The sequence below is a fragment of the Oxyura jamaicensis genome, chromosome 4 (assembly GCF_011077185.1).
Source record: "Oxyura jamaicensis isolate SHBP4307 breed ruddy duck chromosome 4, BPBGC_Ojam_1.0, whole genome shotgun sequence".
Taxonomy (NCBI): Eukaryota; Metazoa; Chordata; class Aves; order Anseriformes; family Anatidae; genus Oxyura; species Oxyura jamaicensis.
The window spans coordinates 87,458,800-87,479,337 of record NC_048896.1 but is presented as its reverse complement, the minus strand read 5'-3'; the positions used below and the strand labels follow the sequence as shown (position 1 = coordinate 87,479,337).

The following is a 20,538-nucleotide window of genomic DNA, read 5'->3' as shown; positions in this document are numbered from 1 at the left end:
TCATTTTCGTTGCCCATCCCTTCCACCCAGCTTCCTCCTCACTCAGCCGCCTTGTAACATCTTCAGTATTTTCAGTATTTTTGAGTCTCCTGCACATGCATGATTGCAGACAGCAGAGAGATTTTGCCAAAGCTCCTTTCGTCGCCGAGGGAGCACCGACATCCCACCTCCCCGCACAAGCTTTGGCAGCAGGAAGCACCGTGCCACTCATACAGAGCCAGAAGGGATCATTTCGCCATTTCTTGTAAACTTGCTCTGAAAACAGCCTGGAGGCAGAGGGAAGCTGGCAGGCACCACCAGGTGAATTACCGCCACCACCAGCAACGTCGCTCTTACCTTGTTAGCCCCTGTCCCTCCCTGAAAGGAATGGGAAGCTGCAGCACATTGCTGTGGTTCTCCCCCCACTCCTGACGAACACTGAAGCAATGTGAATTTCATTGAAAAGGCCCTTTGGAATGAAGTGCTGCTGTTCATTTATTTATCAGCACCCCAAGGCAGCATTATTTGCCCATAAATACTGCGTACGTTAATTCAACTGCAATTCACCTTGCGTGCAGACTTCCCATAAAATTCTCCTGTCCTTGCACCACTGAAACTAAAATCCTAACGTCACGGGCTGTAAAAGGGTTTTTCCTTCAGTGAAATGGCATCCCAAAGACAGGCATTAAATTCTCTGGGAAAAATAAAAAGAGAAAAAACCTTGACCCCTACGCCAGCTACATCTCATGCAGGGGGCAGAACAGATCAGCGAGGGGCATTTACGCTTCCCAAGAACAACTGCTGCGGTGGATCCACGGGGCGGTATTTTCATTGCGGATTTGCATCACCCGCAGAACAGCTCGCTCAGATTTGACACGGGCAGATCAAATGTGCCTAACGTGTGAAGCGGCCGCTGACACCAGACACTTCGGGCAGGGAGATCCTCAGCCTGCGGCAAGGGAGAGCAGCCCTCGAGGACGCTACGTGACAGGCTGGCGCTGGTTTGCCACCCCCTCTCCATACGGGCCACTTCCACTTCCAAACTCAAACTCATTTCTTTCGGGTTATCTGGGAAGGGGGCAAAGTGAGAAAGACTTAGGGGCAGTTTGTTTGACAGGCTGGCAGCTGTCACTACGTGTAAACAGACCCAGAAATGAAAGAGCAATCCGGCACATGGAAGTAGAAAGTCCTGACATTTTAATTATCTGAAGAGATTACAAGATGAAAGTCTTCCTTGAGGCAAATGTATATTAGTATTGATATAGTCATTGTGCTTTTCAGTAAGAGAAATAGGAGTCTGTATTTACATAAGAAACTATAGTGTCTGAGATCTTTAAATATCATATTTATGGAAATGATTCTGAATTACAGCATTTACAAAATAAAAACAAGCTTGAATAAATATTCAGTCCATTAAATAAGATTTTTTTTTTTCACAGAAGCAACTTTTGTGCATATTTATTTCACAACTGAAGTTTGTTGTATTTTTTTATCCTATAAAAGAAGCATTAAATTTGTTTTTATTTATTTCTTTTTTCTAAAAATAAAACTGCAATAATCATTGCAATGTGAAGCCTGAGATTTAAGCCTGAATAAGTATCATTGCTTGCACCACGTCATACTCACCTCCCACCAAACACCCACCCCATGCCTTTCCAAACTCCGGTGAATGCCGACACTCCAACTGAAGGATTCCATGGAAGGAATTTCAGGGAAATAATAACAAAAATATAAATAAGGTGAGGACAACACATTATAGCTGACATTGTCCACAAACAGCATCGTAAGGCTTGTGCATTACACATAAACTAGGTGAAGCTGTTTCACGTGATCCCAGATGACAGTAGTGCCAGACTGCTATACCCTCATATGGCTCAAAACACTTACTAGAAAACCACTGAACAAAGGGAATGTCCACCAAAAAGAATTATCAATCACACTGGCCAGTTTCGCTTTATCATTGCGAATGACGACCTTTCTTGAGCATGATACCGCAAACAACTTCCTCATCTCTCTTTTTGTATTTATCAGTTTGAAACACACTGTGTAACTCTGCACGTCAGGAAAGAGGATACAGCAAAGAGCTCTTGATCTCATTTCCTCTGCAACCACAGCACACAGTGTCTTGCTTTTAATGTGGCTAGCTCAAAGCATGTCCAGACGTCTTTGAAACCTCAGTGCTCAGGGAGCTCTTACTGCAAAGAGTTTGTGCAAGATCATAGCAAGAATGCATGTGAATCTTATTTCTTTCCTCTCCAAGTGGAAATAAAAATTAATCCCTGGTGTTTCAAATAAATACAAACATCTTCTGGGTTGTTAGCATGAGTGAAGTAACAGTACGCAATATTTTACAGTTACTCTGCCAAATGTGGACACCAAGAACCTTTCTCTGGCTGACCCTTCTGTAATGCTCTGACCTTTCCAATATATCATTACGTATTTGCCTTTTAAAAATCATTTTAAAAACTCAGCATGGGATAAATTGTTTGTCACACTACTGCATTCTGCTGCTAAACCCTTCCAAAGACGTGCACTTTAATATTAATTCATTCACTTGTAATCATTTCCTCTGCAGTTTGTTTAGTTAAGTTTTAGATGTTGATATAGAAACCAAAACTCTGTCTTATACTTTTATTAACAGGGTTTAGCATAAATGATGCAGATTATAAATAATTCCAAAATCTCAAAATACGGAACTAGAAGTTATAAATCTCGATTTTTAAAAGACAACTTGGAGTTATTGCTCTGCTCAGTAAATGAAAGGCAACAGAAATATACTGCTTCAGGACCTTCAGTGCTTCCTACGTGATTCAAATAAAGTTTTGCCTTTATAAATATCAAAGATGGACTTGAAATATTTTTGCTTTAATTAATCCTAGCATAGGTAGCAAAAACCTAGTAATGGGCAAGTTAAAGAGCAACGGGAGGGGAGAGCTGACACCCACAGCCATGCTGGAATTGTAGTAAGCACAGAAGTGTCCAGGCTTTGGGACTGATCTGCTGAGGTGAACTAGGTAACGGCCTACTCGTTCTTAGCATGTCAGATAAGCAGCAATGCTCGTTCAATTCTCTGAGCCCTATTTCTTTCCACACAGTGCATTTGTTCTGCATATGGCATCGTAACGTTAATGTTTTAAATTTATGGAAGACTGTACTGCAGCCTTAGAGCTGCAGACGCTTCATACTTCCCTTTAGCAGCTTAGGAAAATGCAATACAAACTGTCTGTACAAAATTTATAATAATGGATGTCAAAGCTTACGCACCCTCGCAGGGTCCCTCTTTCAAGTTAAGTCTTGGCTTAGGTCAAATATATCAGTCCATGTAAGACTCCAGCAGACACAGCAGTAGTTTAATTCGTCAGATACCAGCTTTGTCACTATAGAAAGGAGTGACATGGAACATGTAACAGTGAGTGCAAACACGGACAGGCTTCATCTGGCCATAACGAGGTAATGGAGCAGAGTGGGAGGAACAGCGGGAACAGAAGATCTGAAAAACAAGAGGGGGATTTCACGTTAGTTCCTTGAAGAACTGCTGGGACAAAACTGGTTTCTGGAAAGAGGAGAGAAATTGTATGTGCTGTGCTCCTGTGTACTGGAAGTACCTGGAAAGGCAGACTAGGGGAGTATTTGTGAATATCCCCAGAGTTCCTACTCCTGCACGTCCACTATAAAGTTATCTAAAACAACTTCTCTACCCCCTTGTACAACAGCAAGCGAGAAAGCAAGTGAAATGAGACTGCGGATTTCTGGCTTTCCAAGACTTGTGATTGCTTTATTCTCCCTCATTCCCTCCCCTTCCCGCCCAGACTTGCAAAGCAGCAGCCCTGTGCACCAGTCATCCTGTAAAGACTTAGGAAGAAAACAAAGGGACGCGCTGTCCCCACAGCTGAGCCCTGCAGCACCCTCCCTGTGCAGGCTGCCACAGTTCATGAAAGTTCAGAGAGCAGCAATCTGGGGTGACTCCGGATTTGGGGTGCTGGTTCCAGGGCCTCAGCAGGGAGTTCTGCTTTTAAGAGGACAAATGCTTGTTGCTGTATAAAAGGCAAAGTTTCCCGTTCCCCTCAGTTCCTAAACAAGCCGACCAGTTGACAAAGGACATACGAAAGCACTTGTCACTTGAAAATCTTGGGCAAGAGCACTCGTTTTGCTGTGCAGCTGAGTTCCTGTGGTATGCGTGCGTGTGCTGCTCTCTGGCTGAGAGTTTCTCACACGTCTGACTGAGCCGTTACCTTGCCACAGCTCCTGCAGTGGTGCTTCCTGCGAATGACCGTGAAAGGAGCCTTGCAGGCAGTGCAGTAGCTGCAGACTTCATCTGGAACCCAGTCAGGAGGATCTGTCAGAAGCACAACAACAAAAGGGGAGATAAATCAAAAGGGAATAAAACTAAGCATGCGATTACCAGCTCCTCCAGGGAACAGGGAGGATAAAATATAACAGCAGCTGCTTTCATCTCCGTGTCTCGAGGTGCTCTGTGAACAGGCAGGTGGGTAGGCTGAGGAACGACGACGGGGGCTGGCCCCCAGTTCCCCACAAGGTGACCACCTCTGGGGCAGAGCACAGCTGGCGTCCAAACACCGCACGGCGGCTTTGGGCCTGAAATGAAACGCAGCCCGGGCAAGTGGAAGCAGCGGGGAGCAGTGGATAGGCAACATGAAGTACGGAGACGGGAGACTGTCAAGCGGAGCTGGAACACAGGTGGTTTTGACAATGCAACCAGCCATCAAAGCAAGCTGCAGCCCATCCTACAGGAAAGCCGGCTGCTTTTTGTACAGTTAGGCAAACACCTCTACAGAAAAGCAACTCAGAGCCTTACCAGCAACGAAAGCAAATACACAAAATCATGTGTACAAGACTTAGCAGAAAAAGAACTCGACCACCATCCCTAACAGCAGGTTTCAGTTGTTTATTTCTCCTGTGAGCTCTGTAACCCCCCATAAAAGCCGAGCAGCGAAATGATTTGTTTCTCGCAAAGCAGAATGCGTTAGGCTCACTTCTCTTGAGCTGCTCCCGCTAGTGACAGGCTGACGTGACCTCCAGGAGTCTAAAATTATGAGTGTAGAAATGACGTAGCTGATTGCTTAATTAAGTTAATAAAAGTCTAATCAAGGGCAAGCCAAGATCTATTGAGAAGGAATCCGTGGACAAAGTGGAAACATAAACTGCTGGATGTATTCACCCACGTTCCCTATATACAGCTTCTCTCCAAGTGTTTCTTACAGTATGCAGCCCATGCGATTGCTGATTCATAAACCTGACAAGCAAGATCCTTGCCTCAAGGAGCACGTTACCCAACAACAAAATACACGGCGCACTTAATACAGAGGTCAAGTGGACAACAGCTACAGACAGAAAGGAGGTAATTAAATGAAAAATCCAGCTCACTCCATTGTATTCGTCAGTCAAATGTAGCCGTGCCCTGTTTTCCTGTGTTTGTCATATCGCAACACTTGTCAAATTACAAAAATAAAGAGATATACAATTCAAGGCAGAAAATGTTCAAAAGGCAGACAGAAAAAAAAAAGTGAATAGAACTTCAAATCTGGACTCAGCTTTTATAGGCTCTAAACTATTCTGCAAATTAAGCTAGTTAAGGAAGTAATCTTTCATTTAACAAATTGACTGCTCTGATAAAGGCTATAATTGTAGGGAGAGCAACCAAAACCAAAGTCTATGTACAGAGAAATTACCTCCGTGGTATTAAAATAAAATAATAATAAAAAAAAGGCTGCACATAGCCTTCACCTCGCCCCTGGGAACAGCAGAGCAGTTCACCAGAAGTGCTCTGTGGGGACGTAAGAGCACAAAATCCGATTTAAAGGCCAGTCTTTCCTACGGCGGCAGGCAGAGGCAGCACTGCCAGCTTAAGTCAGAGCATCAATGGCAGTGGAAACAGAGGATTTTCCTCTCCACTCTTCTCCTTCTTGCTGCTACCTCTCCAGCTGCTGCACGTAGCATGCCCAGGGAAACTCGCTCCTAAAATCGATCTGTGATGCCAGCACTGAAGGCTTCCCATCACTTCCATGGGATTACCTAGTCCGAAGTCATGGCATGCTGACCTGGGACCATCTGCACGTTCTCCATCCAGGAGGTCCTTTGGGTTATCACACACACAAAATAACTAGCCAGTAAAGATATACCTACTCCTAACTTGCCATTAGACTACACAGCCTTGATCATGTTCTCAGGGATTTAACCATCCCCTTGATTCTCGCTAATTTAGACAACAAAATTTAGAAGTTATTCAAGCTTGTGCCACCAAGTCTTCCCCCCACATGAACAGCACACCAGTGAAGCAGTTTGGTAAGCTGCCTACTTTGCTACCTATGCAGCTGGTTCCTAATTTTAGTATTCCCCGAAAAGCCAGAAAACAGAGGCCCTTTTTGTACAGCCTGCAACAGGGCAATACGAATCGAGGCTTCCGGAGCAGCTCGTACCAGAACCGCTCCTCTCCTCAGACCGTGACCAACACAACTCCACCGCAAAGACTGAGGAGCCTGTCAGCACAAAGCAGGCTTCTTACCGGCAGGTGTTCACCGTTTGGGCTGGGTTTGTTTGCTTCTCTCTGTTGCTGCCCTTGATATGCGTTGTTGGAAAGTTATTCTTAACTGACCTTATAGGCATTTAATTATCTCCAGTGCTAAATAAAAAGGAAAATCACCCAAAGCACTTGCAGGAAGGATAAGGCTGTGTACAACTCGGCCTCTCGGAGCCTGTGCAACCCCAGTGCGACGGGACCAGCACCTCTAGGTCCCATCTCCAGCCTCATCTCACTCAACCTTGGGAGCTGCCTTTCTGCCTTACTTACATGAGCGACTGATTCATCATCGGGCTTTTTATAGAACAGGTTTTTGAAATACTCTCTGAAGAGCAGCCTCGTGAGGGTATAAAGCTCCCACGGGAGGAGCACAGCGAGTTACAGAGATGAAACCTTCAGCATCATCCCGAAGGCTCGCTGGAAGCAGGGCAGCAGCACCGTGCCCGTAGGTTTTTTGTTACGGTCCTTCTCCAGGCTACGCAGCCCCACCAGCCCCGCACGCAGCAACGGATGGAAAGATCCAGTCTCCAAAGCAGCATCTGCCTGGGCTTCGGGGATTTGCACAAGGCATGGAAGGAAAGGCTTGTTCGTGGGCTAATTGGCCCGCTGCTTCATCAGGCTGCGAGAGCTAAGAGAAGTCTGTTGGGAAACAGATGAAGACCACAGCACAAACATCAAAGAGGAGGAGGAAGGGAGGGAAGGGATTAACGAGACAGAGTACAGAAATAAATTTGTGAAGAAAACATAAAAAGCATGTACAGGAAAAAGGCAGAGAAAAGCAGCGAAACAAGTATTTTAATGGATAGGAAGCACGAGTTCAGAGAAAGCAAAAAAAATAAAATTAAGGGCTCAAGATAAAGTGAAATAGTGCAGAGACTGAAAAAGACATTTAAAAGAGAGAGACAGTATTCCCAGCTCCGAGCTATTCAAAAGTCTTCTGTTATGATAGCCTATAAATCAAGAAATTTTATGTTCTTTTGTTTCACTTTTATATTGTCGCTTTTACAATTCACCTTTACATGTCCCTGCAACCTCATTAGTTAAACAAAGTTCATTCTGCACTATGCAGGTTACAAATCCAACATAAACCCAAGACGCTGGAGCTTTAAGAGCACAATCACAATAAAAATCAGATGCTGGGAGCACGTCAAAAAGCACGTGTGAACTTATTTTGCTTAAATGTGTGCAACACAACTGCTGCAGTCTGCCTAATCTGCCATAAACACGGATGGCATCTCTGTGCCACAAAGCGCTCAGAGAGCCTGCACCTGGACCCATCTACAGTGGTGGTTCCAGCAGCACCAGGACACGTGGCCAGCGTGTTCCTCAGCTAGAGCTCAGTCCTGCTGGGATGGACATTTGGCAACAGCAGTGCTGAAGACGGAAAGACCAGAATTAAAAACCAAACCCTGACTGCTAGGAGTACACCGTCCAAATCCAGGTTTTGACAGCACCGAGCCACGCAGTTCTGAAATAACCGCGAAACCTTACAGGCAGCCTGAGTTCATTTGGTGGTGCTGAGACACAGGAGACTGGGTGAGACAGGAAGAAAAGACCCCCCAAATTGTTGGAGCTTGCCAGTTCCCTCATCTAGCAAACCTATAGTCTGAAAGAAAACAAATCCAAAAGCACGCTCTCCCAACTCCCTGTTGAGGGACAACTGCTAACCCCTGAGCTCATGCCAGTGCCTGCTTTAGGGCCAGACCAGAAAGGGTGGACCCTTTCTGCATCTTCTGTTTTTATCAAATAACCATAATGCAGAACTCAAAGCTCCTCCTGGATCGATGTGGTAGATTTTGGAGCACTCCATGCATAATCCTGATTATACTTTTCCCAAACCAACCTCAGTGAGGGCTGTTCCTATGGCACCCTGTGGAAGCTACAGGGCTGCAGCCATCAACACCCATTATCCTCACAGCTGCAAAAAAGGTCAGATGGCCTCGCTGTAGCTCCTCTGATGAATGCAGGAGTTGTGCCACATGGTAAATTCTAACACTTTTAAGTACGGAAAGTAGAGAACTAAGGTGACGTGACTTTACCCCTCGCTTCAACCTCCACGGTGAGATGAGCCCTTTTTTCCCATATGACATTTAATTTTCCGCATGTCATTCCAGGCAGTCTCCAACTTTTATGTAAGATTCCTTGGAGGCAACTGCACCAAAGTAATTTTTTTTCCCTTGCTCAGTAGATTTAGCCTTGATTACAGCTGGCTTGAAATTTTTCAATTAAAATAATTTTCTGCTTCAACAATGTTATTTGATGAAAATTGGGGCAGGGGGGAGACGAGGGCAAAAACAGAGGTACAGGCTTATTAGCTTCAAGGACAGCTTTGTCAAACGGCTTTCTCAAGATGGGATCGCTGCACAGACCTAGGAAGCTCTGAACAAAGCATGGAGCTTCGCAGACTGTGGCTCCAGCCTTTGCTGTGCCTGATTCAACACCTCTTGAACTATGACATCCTGAATCTGCTCTGTACGGGTGTGCGACCAGCACCTCACTCTTCAGGCCAAATAATTATTTACATAAAATGAAGCAACTCTGATAGAAAACACTGATGTTGACTGGGATATGTTTTGTTTTGTTTTTAAAACTTGATATCAGATGAACCTGAGATCTTTATCTTCCATATAACCACTACTAGCAGTCCTTCGTAAAGGCAACAATTAGAGAACAGTTATCTTCTAGATTGCTCCCTGAGTGGTCCCCCTTCCTTTTTTTTTTTTTAACCAAGTTTTCTCTTCAGAATATGTTTTATTGCATATTCTATATTTTGAGATTTAAAAATTATATAGTATATTAACACACATTTAGATTCTAAACACTTTCCAGTGATGTTCTTGACTTAGGTTCTGAAAACTAGAATTTGATTGGTATTTGACTGAAAACAAATTGATACTGTGCACTACACAACAGTGGAACACTAAAGATGTGTGCTTTTAGGACAATGAAAATTCAAACCTAATCAAATCTCAGTTATGTCACAGTGGAGCCAAGTAAGTCTATGTTTTACAGTGCCTATTGGTTGCTTTGTCCTCCTGCAATGAAATCTCAAGTTCCGCACTGTGCTGACAGAGCGGGACGGTCTTTGAAGAGGTAAGAGACCGTGAGCAAGTTTTTAACACCTAAGTCACACCAAGTTACGGCAATACTACCTAAATCTGAACATTTGGAAATCCCGTGATCTCCCACAATTAAGTGCACTCAGGTGATTACAAAACAGTGCCTCATTTTAGAAAACTTTCTGTTGAATTGTTCAGTTGCACTTGCACAAGCAGAGCTGCTGAGTAAGAAAAAAAAAGTTAGGAGTTATACAGACAGGATGTGTTTGGCCACTGAACTGTGCAGGAATTTAACTTCCTTCACTTAGGAAGCATTGCTGGTCATCATTATAAATAATAGAGTAGCCAGAGGTGTGTAAAGGACAAAAGGAAAACTGAAGCTTTCAGCCAGGATTGACAGCTAATTCTAGATTCAGTGATTAGACTCTGCACGCACAGTAGCTGGGGCGGTATTTCTTGACCTTGTGCCTTCATATGGCAACAAGAACATGAACTCGAGCCTCGGGACCATAAATTACTGAGTTGTGCTAGTGCTGCTGGCAGGAGAGCAGCAAGGAGTTGTGACTAGACAAAAGTGGGCGGGCCAGGGCTTTATGAGATGGAAAGGGATCAAGGAGAAATAGCTTGCTGTTGTGCAGTAAACAGATGCTAACACCATTTGGCACAAACAGCTATTTGTACTGGCAGCCACAGCAAATGCATTACGGCCAGAGTTATGGCTAGGTGGCAGCGAGCAAGGAGGTTCCTTATAAATGGGAGAGAGAGAGGGAGGAGAAATGAATGTATGGCTGCAGAGAGAGCTGGGATGCTACAGCAAATATTTTCGTGGAGCACAAGCAGCTTCCTAATGCTTACTGCCTCTCCCTGAGAAAATCTCTCAATTTTTAAACATCTCATGCTTATTCCTAGACCAGAAATGTAACTCACTTCTTTAGCTGGCCTGTAGCTTCGTGATATTGACACATTAAAAATATTCACCTTTCCCCAATCCCAAATGCGGTAAGCAGGGAATTATGTTTGATCACACAGATGGAGGAAGAAATAAATACATATAAATGCTTAACAAAACAAACAAAGAAAAGAAGTTACTGTATACATATGGGAAACAGCAGGCACATACAAAGCAAGTTTTGTGTTGGGACTGGAAACAAGATCCCAGACAAACAAACTACATAAACACATCAAATTTCTACATTCTCAATGTTTTGTTTTTTGTAAAAGCTACACTGGATACTGAAGCCTCTAGGAGCGAGACAGCCCTGTCCCAGCTGGGATGCATTTGAACTAGGTTAAGTGAAAAGCAGTCTTCTTGTATTTTCCAGTGTGAAGGTTTGCTTTAATTCACATATGGCCCATTCTGCCCATTCCCAGTCCCATGCCAATTTCTCAGTCAGCTTACTATCTGACTGGCTCATCCCAAACCTGAGCTTGGGAACTTCCCAGTAGCCTTCTCCCTGTGCTGGCTGGTCGGTCCCCACTGACACCAGGAGAAAAGCAGTACCCTACCTGCTTTTTTCTGAGCAGCGCCACACGTATGTCTGTTATATACAGAACTTCATACCCACTGCCCACCTTCTCCATGATATGATCAGGGCATATTGTGGAAATTATCTTTTAAAACTCAATTATGAAATTTTGTATACATTCATTTTATATTCTAGGAAACTATAAATGCACTTGCTTTATATTCGCTCTCTGAAAAAAAAATACTGCTTTTTATGCCTATAACTCATAAATGCATAAGCTTCCTCAAAAAAAAAAAATCCTAGAGCATTAGGAAAGCAAAGATGAATATATACACCACAGGCTCATCTGGACTTTGAAAATGAAAATGCTTCTGTTTTGGAATGTCAATTAATCGGTAGTATATTGTATTTCAAGCTTCAGAAGGTCACAGGATTCAACTCTTATACCCTTGCCAATGTCAGTTGGCTCATAATAAGCATTCGTATTTGTTTTATGACCCAGACCAGCTGGTGAGTTTGATATAGAGTAAGAATGAGAAATCTGACAAAAACAAGTGATTCATCTTCATAATCTGAGTAGAGGCTGGAACCTTCACGAAAATCTTACCACTATTCATTTATTTGTTTGGGTTGCTAGGCTTGCCTTTTTTTTTTTTTTTATTAACATTGGTTGGATGCAATCTTCAACATTTGGTACTTTTTGTAAGGGAGTTTTATTTGGTAACTGGAAAAAGCTTTCCTGGCAGGTAGCTTGCTGGACTTTCTCAATTTGATCCATGCTTGTGTTCTGCCTTGATGGCAGAAGGAAGGAGCTGCTGATGCTCCCATTCACTTTAAATTGTTTTCACTTTCTGTTGAAATCATTTGGAGTGACCTGAAGTGTAGAAATGATGTAGAAAAATGGATATAATTAATTTTGGTGCAATGATGTCAACAGATTGGTGCAACAATCAACAGACTTTGTATTGAATCCATTTACAATGACAACTGCAGTGAATTCCTGTTGGTGGCCTGTGGCCCAGCTTTAGGCTGAAGGATGAACCCATCAGACTTGCTGCAACTAATGGGGAACACCGTTCATGCAGCAAAGGTTATCCTAACCAGCAAATATCTTCATCCACATCCAAACATCACCCAGCACAGTGCTTCAAAACATCACCCAGCACAATGCCAGAAGCTATTGCTTTCACAGCAACCTGCAACAATGAGATAGGTGGGGAGGTGCTATAAGGTGTGGGGGGAAGGCACATGGCTGCTGAGGTTAAAACACTGCTACGAGGTTATGCATCATTCTGGATGCTTTACAGACAGCAAAGGATGTATCCCATTAGCTATCACCACATGCCTCAGTGACAGGTAGTAGGAAAATGTCTGTAGAGCACTACCAGCAATGACACTTTGTGACCTGTGCCTGAAGGGATGTGAGTCTGGAATGTATTGAAGAGGGGACAGGATGGGTGTTCCTACAGTTTACACAAATTTAATGAACAGATCCACTTCAGATGCCCCTTTTTGTAGGCCTTTCTAGGTTTCTTCTGGTTTGGAAGGCAGAGCTCATCTCCATGCTCCCCAGCACCTTCTGTTTCTTGTGATGCCCCCTGTAACAAGAGACCTGAACTGTCAGCAGTCCAGGAAGGGCCACCAAGGTGTTGACGGGCCTGGAGCACTTGTGAGGAGAGGCTGAGAGAGCTGGGGCTGCTCCACCTGGAGGAGAGGAGGCATGGGGGGAGGGATTTCATCTATGTGTATAAAAACCTGCAGGGAGGGTGCTAAGGTGACTCACACAGTCCCTTTCCAGAGGTGTCCAGCACCAGGCCTTCAGGTACTGAAGGACTTGGAGCTCCCAGTACGTAACACCACAGATTTCTCCTTACCCCGCTCCAACACAGCCAGCCCTAACATCACCTGAGCACCCAGACTGTTGTCCTCTATTTCAATAAACAGCATCCCAAGCCAGAAGCTGTGCGTCTACAAACACAAAATCTTCCCCTTACCGATAGAAGATGTCATGAAAAGCCGAAGAACCTTAAAAGCTGAATAACATGCCACAGAAATGAACTGACTTTGCTTTGACAAAACATACATTCTCTGTAAGAAGGTTATTCAGCATCCTGCAGTTGAGAAGAACTTGCTTTCAAGTTCTGGAAGTCACACTTACTGACACCATCAGGCATTGATTCAAAACAAAAGAATATGAACTGAAATGGTAAGGAGTGAATCATCTCTTGCATTTGTTTCCACTACAGCCTGTATACGGTAGATATTTTGCTTAAAGATTTGTTCTTCACTGTGCCTTCTGTCACATTCTGAATTATGGCACAATAGAAAAATCAATTAAAATTATTCTGAATAGTTCCTTACTTTATCTGCCCCCAAATCATCTTCCTCCAGAAGAGATATTTTTTCTACAGCACATTATACGTAAATTAGGCCTGCTGTTCTAAATGAATAAATTAAATTCAAAATCTTTAGCCTGCAGCTTTAGAAGAGGGTTAGCAAGCAATCCATGACTTTTATATAAGCACAAAAAAACTTATTTCTCTAAAATCTAATCTTTAAGAGTTTTTTTGTTTGTTTTTCCCTGTGATCTCTGATCTTTATTACAAGAGACATGAACTAACATTTCTTGTCTGTTGGTCATTCCCTTCTGCACACAAGCTGAGATGTACATTGCTCATTACTCATTTAACATCCTGGATTCAAAATGTGACTGGCAGAACACTGGTGTACATAGACAAATAACAATGGAAGGAAGTTTTAGAGCACAGCAAAATTTCTGCCCACCTGAAATTCAAGGAAGATAAGGTACAATTTCTCAATTTATGGCTGTCTAGTATTTCTCACCTGACCAGGGACCCTGACCACAGACAACACCTCTCCAGTAACTGGGCTCCTGGTGTGATGAAATCACCATCCAGCCCTGAAGATCAAAGCCAATAGCTTTCCTGTTTGCTGTATCTCATACAGCTATTTCTCTTCTCTTATTCGCTGACTGCAAGTGCAAAGATTTCTTTTAATCCATTTTTTATACATTGTTTACTATACTAGGGCTACAGTCCATAACTGACTCCTAAGCACTCCTGCAGCTCAGACTTAAAACCAAACCAAAAAACTTCTGAGCTCTCAGGATGACTGAATCCTGACCCAAACTTTGAGACTTACATATGCACTTCCCTTCACTCTTTCCATACCTTCAGTGAGATTTAAGTACCCTCAGTACTCTCACTAGAAATATCTTTTCCATACTTTGAAGTAATATGGTGAAGCATACGAAAATAATAACCATAGTATTTTGATCATTTTCCTCCGAGACAGATGTGTAGAAAATATGAATGCTACTTCTACTGGGGAAAAAAGTAGCACCTCCTCATATACTTATGGATATAAAAGATCTCTAGATTTGGCTGAGATGACCTTACTTACAGCATCACATCATACACAGCCGTCTGACACTTGTCACATGTAATGTCATGTGCTATATTAAAGCCTTTAGTATACAGAACCTTTCTCCACTGATACAAATGCATTCATACTGGATATGACAATTTGCAGATCACAGAGTTTCATGAGGATGTTAGAAGAAGTTCTGAAAGAAATATATGCTCAGTTTATCATCTGACTTTGCTTCTAAGCCATATGACAATATTTTATATTCACTTTCCAGAGTCAAACTTAAAAAGACTGGGTTTTTATTCCATTTTAATGTGTTTTTGTTTTTAAAAACAACAGTATTGTCTCATTTTACTCTCAGAAAAAAGAAAGTACCTTCAAAGTCCCCATCTCTGGCTTTTGCTGCAAGTTCTGAGGATGATATACTTTCTTGGCATAAAGCACAGTCTTCCAATGCTGCATTCCTTAAACCCTGATTAACTGTAAAACAAATCAAAAAGTACTTGAATTCATATTTTTCCAATTTGTACTCAAAATATTCACATTAGGACTTCCAGGATTATATTACAGAAGCATCTATATGTACCTTTCTATACTTCTTACTTTTTATTTAACCTGACACAATGATTTAAAAATCTCCTGTGTTCTTCTTTGAAATGACAACAGAAATGAAAGATGCTGTTACAACAGGATATACAGTCCTTGCACTTCCACCAGTTTTGCTGCATCCTCTATTTTATTTCACAGTTTTTAACCTGGTTCCTTTATAAAGAAATAGCTGATGAAAACAACCAGAGATTCCCTAGGTGTATTGCACACATCAAATCACATAAAGAGAAGCATCACCCCAAGTGTCCCTGACTTTCATTCACTTACTTAGTTTATGCTTACATTCATCAATGTTTTTTTTTTTTAGGTTATAGCTCATCCAGTGGAAATGATTCCAACTAAGTATTGTTGCCTGCAAAACATTTTGTAGTGATAATTCTTAACAGCTTCAATTTCTTCATTATTCTTCTTTGAGTGTTGAATCTCATAGCCTACTCTTTTTATATAGCTATTTAAATTCCAGGAGGAAAAAAAATAAAACCCATCTGTTTGGTAAACGGTGACCATTGTAAAACAGTACCAGGAAAATTAAAATTAAAAATAAATAAATAAATCTGAAGTCTAAACACTTCATATATTCCATATAGGCTATGAACACTGTTCTGTTGCACACAGGAATATGGGCAAGAAGAGATGCACTCTGAAGGCTTTACGCCTTGCAACGTTTGCCTTGAGACATACTCCTATATACATGTAATTTCAGTGACTTCATCCTGTTTACAGTCCATTTCCATGATTTTTTTTTAAACATAGCTTAAATCACTGTACAGTGTGCCCTGCCAAAAATTAACAAAGTTTTAAGAAAATTCTTGTCAAATAGTTCATAGATCCACATGGGGTTACCATCAAATATTCAGTATAGAAAAAAAATGGTTTAATCTCTTCACCTTTCTTTTGCTTTTCCTTGTCTTCTGTTTCAGGTTTGGTTGCCATAACTTCAAACAAGGTCTTTAAGATACTTCTTAGATCACTAGCATAGTTTGTCTGCAGCTGGTCAGCAACACCTAGGAGTTTGAGAAAACAGATAAATCATTACTAGAGTATTATACCTCCCTCATTTAAATTTGTCTGTTGCTCCCAGTAATGGCCTGGTGTACACTTTTAAAGGTTCACTAGCTCATGTCAGCAATAAAAATAGATAAATTAATTAAACTAATTTTCCATGATGACCAAGCCATGTTCTGGCCTTTATGTTGGCTTTAATTTGATAAACAACTCCCTTGCCCTTTTGGCAGAAAACACTGGGAGATTCTTTTTGTGTCAAAATACAACAGCTGCATCAAATGTCTTCCTCAGGAGGCTCAGGGCATCACCAAGAAAAAGGAAGCATTATGAAGGCAAACCCACTGTGTGCCCAAACTCTTGATCATTAGATCTCAGATGTCCGTGTCTCTGACTGTTTGCGCTGCTCCCCATCAGGTAGCAGGTCTATGTAGACCAATCTGCAACTTACACTCCAAAATACAGCCTTCCTGCTATTTCATCACTAGTCCATTCTACCATATATGTACACACATTAAAAAAAAAAGACCATTTTTTACATCCAGAACAAAGGAACAAAGGAAACTCACATACCTGAGATACAGACAAAAAGGCGGTGAATAAGATCATTACTGCCATGAAATCTGGATCTGATCTTTTCTCGTGTGGCAATTTTAGCAGCCTGCAAAGCAAGCTGGATTTCTTCCTGATCAATGTCATCGGATGAACAAGAACTCGTCATTAAACTGCTGTTGGAGAAAAAACATAATGAGGAAAAGTAATGTAAGTCTGCATTCATTTGTTCAGGACGTTCACAAAATCCTAAAGGATTTATTATTCAGGCAATACTCTACAGCGAACCAGAACTAATTGCTGTAAATTCTTGTTGAAGGTAATCAACACGCAATCAATCACCATCATGTTTGATTTTCACTCTGTGGCATAGTTGCAAAAAACTTTTAAGCAGAAAATCATTTGTCTGTATTTTATTGCATTTCCCTTAGCTATTTCAAAATGCTGTGCCATTTTTCACATTAACTCCCACTCAAAGCTCTGTCCTAAGACCGTAACTCCACAAGAAATGCAAGAGGGGAATATCAGCCTAAAATAAGAAGGTCAGTTCTGAAGTCACCTCAGAAATTTATTAATGTGGGAGTAAATTTGAAAAAAGAATTTCTGAATTATGCTGCCTTAAAAGAGTGAGAATAGAATCCAAATATAACCTTACAGAAAAAATGTAAAGCATGATAAAACATAATTTAGGCAGTAGAGAGGAAGATTAGACCCCTTATATACCTAACTGTAAAAATTACTGAAATGTCAAACTATTGCAAGAGAGTGGCTCATCAACTCCAAAGCGATTAAAATGTGTCTCTAAATGTTTACTCGAGCCTTACCCCCCCCCCCTTTTTTTTTTTTTTAAAAAAAAAAAAAGGATGCATGGTTACTAGCCATTTCCACCACGACCACCTTTATGGAAAGGAAGCTGGAACAACCTGCAGGAAGCTCTGGCAGGAACCCAGCTTCTTCAAATATCCAGAATTATCTAAACTATTTTTAAAACAAAATGTATATAAAGAAGGAAATACTTAAAAGAAAATGTAGCATTTTGCCAATGAAAAAACCCTAAATAGGAGTACATGCATAGGGATGCAACTACATTGGAATCTTAAGGAGTCACTGTGTTGATTGGAAGCTACTATGTAAAATATATATATATATATAAATCTATGAATATTATTGACTGCTTAAATAGCAAACATGGGGAAGGATTTAATTTTTAATGCATTTTGAGTTCAACTTGTTTTTATTAGATGTTGAAGTATTCACCAAGTTGCAGATCCCACCCTTATGACAGCATGCACACTTACTGCAGGTAAGACACATAAGTAACGTTTAGAGAAATAATATGAAAATAATCATAAACAAAAATTTATGGGATATTGTTTTGAAATTCTATCCATCAGCTGTACAGGTAATCCTTAAAACACAGAAAAGGATTTATTATGCCATACAGTTTTAAAAGCTCTAGTAAAAACAGAACTGAAAATACATAAATACTAGAGATTAGTTATTGACTGAAATATCAATGGTAAACGTGTGGTGCGAGTACCTTAGCTGGCTTCTCATTCTTTCAAGTACAGAGTAAAGAGTATACTTACAAGAAACCCATTTCTGTTCATGTCTCTATTGCGATTAACAAAAGCAAATTTCTCTTAAAAGATGTTAGTTTTATGCTTACAGTTCCCTCAGCAGCATGAGCGACTTGATGCAAATAAAAGGGTTTCTGTCTGCCTCTTAACACAGCCAAATACGGTCTACCTTTTCTCTCATTTTTAGAGGAATCAATCTTACAAATACGTATTTGCAATATGAATTGCTCTCCAAGGCAAGTACAGAGCTCACGGCAGAAAGAAATGCAGTCCACATATAATATAAAATCTCAACAGAATGATGTCCTGGCAAGTCTCAAACTAAGCAAAAACGTAAGTGCAGGGCACAGATGAGGTGATAAGGATGGCTCCCTTCACGTCACAGCTGAAGAAATATTTCCAAGGTGTGAAGTGGACAGAGAGCTGTAAAAAGTGCCTTCCAAGAAAAATAAATAAATAAAAATTCAGTCCTTTCCCATTTTGCAGACAGGAAGAAAGGCTCATTCCACAACTCTGACCAAGTTTTGACCAATTGCAATAATAATGTTTGCCTTTCTAAGTCTCCTCCTACTACATACAAGGCATGTGGTTTCACTGATTTCTGTTCCAGACTATTCAGTGGAAGATTTTGTGGTATGTCATTAAGACTGGCTGGTTTTGTCCTGAAAAGCCCTACAGTACAGAGCAGATAGGAACTGCTGCAGCACTGTGGGATGGAGGTCAGCACATACACATACTCACATTTACAACAAACTTTTGTATGTACAGAGAGCCAGACATGAAGTACAATATCCATAGAAAAGAGATTCAGAAAAATGGGTATTTTCATTGCCTGTGCCACTGCAAAGAGAAAAGCGAGCATTCCAGAATAATTTAAAACTGGACCTAAGCATCACTGCAGAGTTGGAAAGAAACAATTACTCTTCTTTTACCAACAGGACCCAGTCAGATCTGGACAAAAATTACTCAGAGAGGGCTTAGTAACCATCTGTTCTTTATTTGAAAATACATCTTACTCTTAAAGGATGTAGTCAGCAAATATTGTAGAGGTAGTCAGAAACACTGGAAGAACAGAAACATAACAATTAATTCAGATAAACAGCTTTTCTTGTAACTGGGTATCCCAAACCGCAGCGATTGTATCTATGCAAATGTTAAAGATTCTCTTGATTTTTAAATTGATAATTTAGAAAACAAACCCAAATTTTGATCTACAGAGTTTGACTTACCTTTTGTCCAAATTATTCTTTCAAACAAGTTATTTTGATAGTTCTAAGAGGAATACCATTCCTACTGGGCTTATCTTACATGCATAATTCGGATAAAGACTCTCAGCTGGTACCAGGTGTGTAGGAAGCATTTCATTGACGTCAGACCATACTCAGATTTGGAATGTTACACTGCCCATATCTCCAGAATTGAGTTTCACTGCAGAATATGAATAACCATACTTATGCACGGAGTAGCTACAGACATTATGTCTTTTTTTCACCTTCTTGGTTGAAGGGAACCCCCTGCATTAACCAAGGAATTAGGTTATGAAGAGATAAAGTAGGCATGGAGTTCCCCCTTGTGAAATCTTTACCATACAAACAATGCTTATCATATATTTATTTTTCACAGTGAGAACATTGCAAAGTTAACACATCTGAAGGTGAATATGGAGAAAGAGATGTTATGTCAAAGGACTGATTCCAAAGAGTAGATTTCTTTATACGTTTAAAGGAACAGGCAGAATAAATTAGCTTTTTACCTAACTCAACTAGCCTTTCCATAACAATTTTAAAATGACCCCCCTTTTATCATGTAGGAAGAGCAGCGAGACTCTTTCAGCACACTGCAACGTGTCTCAGAACAGCTGCCTGATCTCAAAGCTTGACTGTGAAATTTAGTCAAATATGTACAAGCAAACAAAACCCAGTAATATAATTGTGCACAATGTCATCTTTCACCTGTGGAACCAATATGCTTTACAGCTCTGAATTCCAAAATTTACCCATGAGCCAGGTTAAGCAGTAGTGTCCACACATAAACGAAAATGGGGCTGTGGAACAAAAAAAAAAGGTTATGACTGACATTTTCAGAAGGGGTTGATTGCTTTAGGTAACCATCTGTGATACTGTAGGCCTGGTGCTGCATTTGCTGGGCACTGACACTCATCCGAAAACAGTAAAAGCAGCAGAGTCTAAAACTGAGCAGCCAAAACCAACAAGACTCAAAAGCTAGTCCAAATTTAATATTTTATACTTGTGCTCAAAAAATAGTCAGTGGCAGTAGAAATCTGTAACTATTCATAGATGTTTCCTTTCAAATATAGAAGTATTTGGTTCACTAAACCTAAAATCTGCTCTGTATTGAATGCA

General features: G+C 41.1%; 1 protein-coding gene across 4 annotated transcripts in view; it reads right to left on the bottom strand.

Annotated features, from left to right (window-relative positions):
- Positions 1-1,153: 1,153 nt before the first annotated feature.
- Positions 1,154-20,538, bottom strand: part of ZFYVE28 (zinc finger FYVE-type containing 28) — a 146,536-nt gene continuing 127,151 nt past the window's right edge. For 2 of the 4 annotated variants that reach the window (XM_035324379.1, XM_035324381.1), the window contains 5 exons: positions 16,617-16,771; positions 15,929-16,045; positions 14,808-14,912; positions 4,212-4,315; positions 1,154-3,469 (listed from right to left, as the gene is read on the bottom strand). In XM_035324379.1, the coding sequence (XP_035180270.1) occupies positions 3,338-3,469; positions 4,212-4,315; positions 14,808-14,912; positions 15,929-16,045; positions 16,617-16,771 (613 nt within the window). In that variant the 3' untranslated portion in view covers positions 1,154-3,337. The remainder of the gene's footprint in view (positions 3,470-4,211; positions 4,316-14,807; positions 14,913-15,928; positions 16,046-16,616; positions 16,772-20,538) is intronic. The other 2 variants (XM_035324380.1, XM_035324382.1) reach the window with 1 other exon arrangement.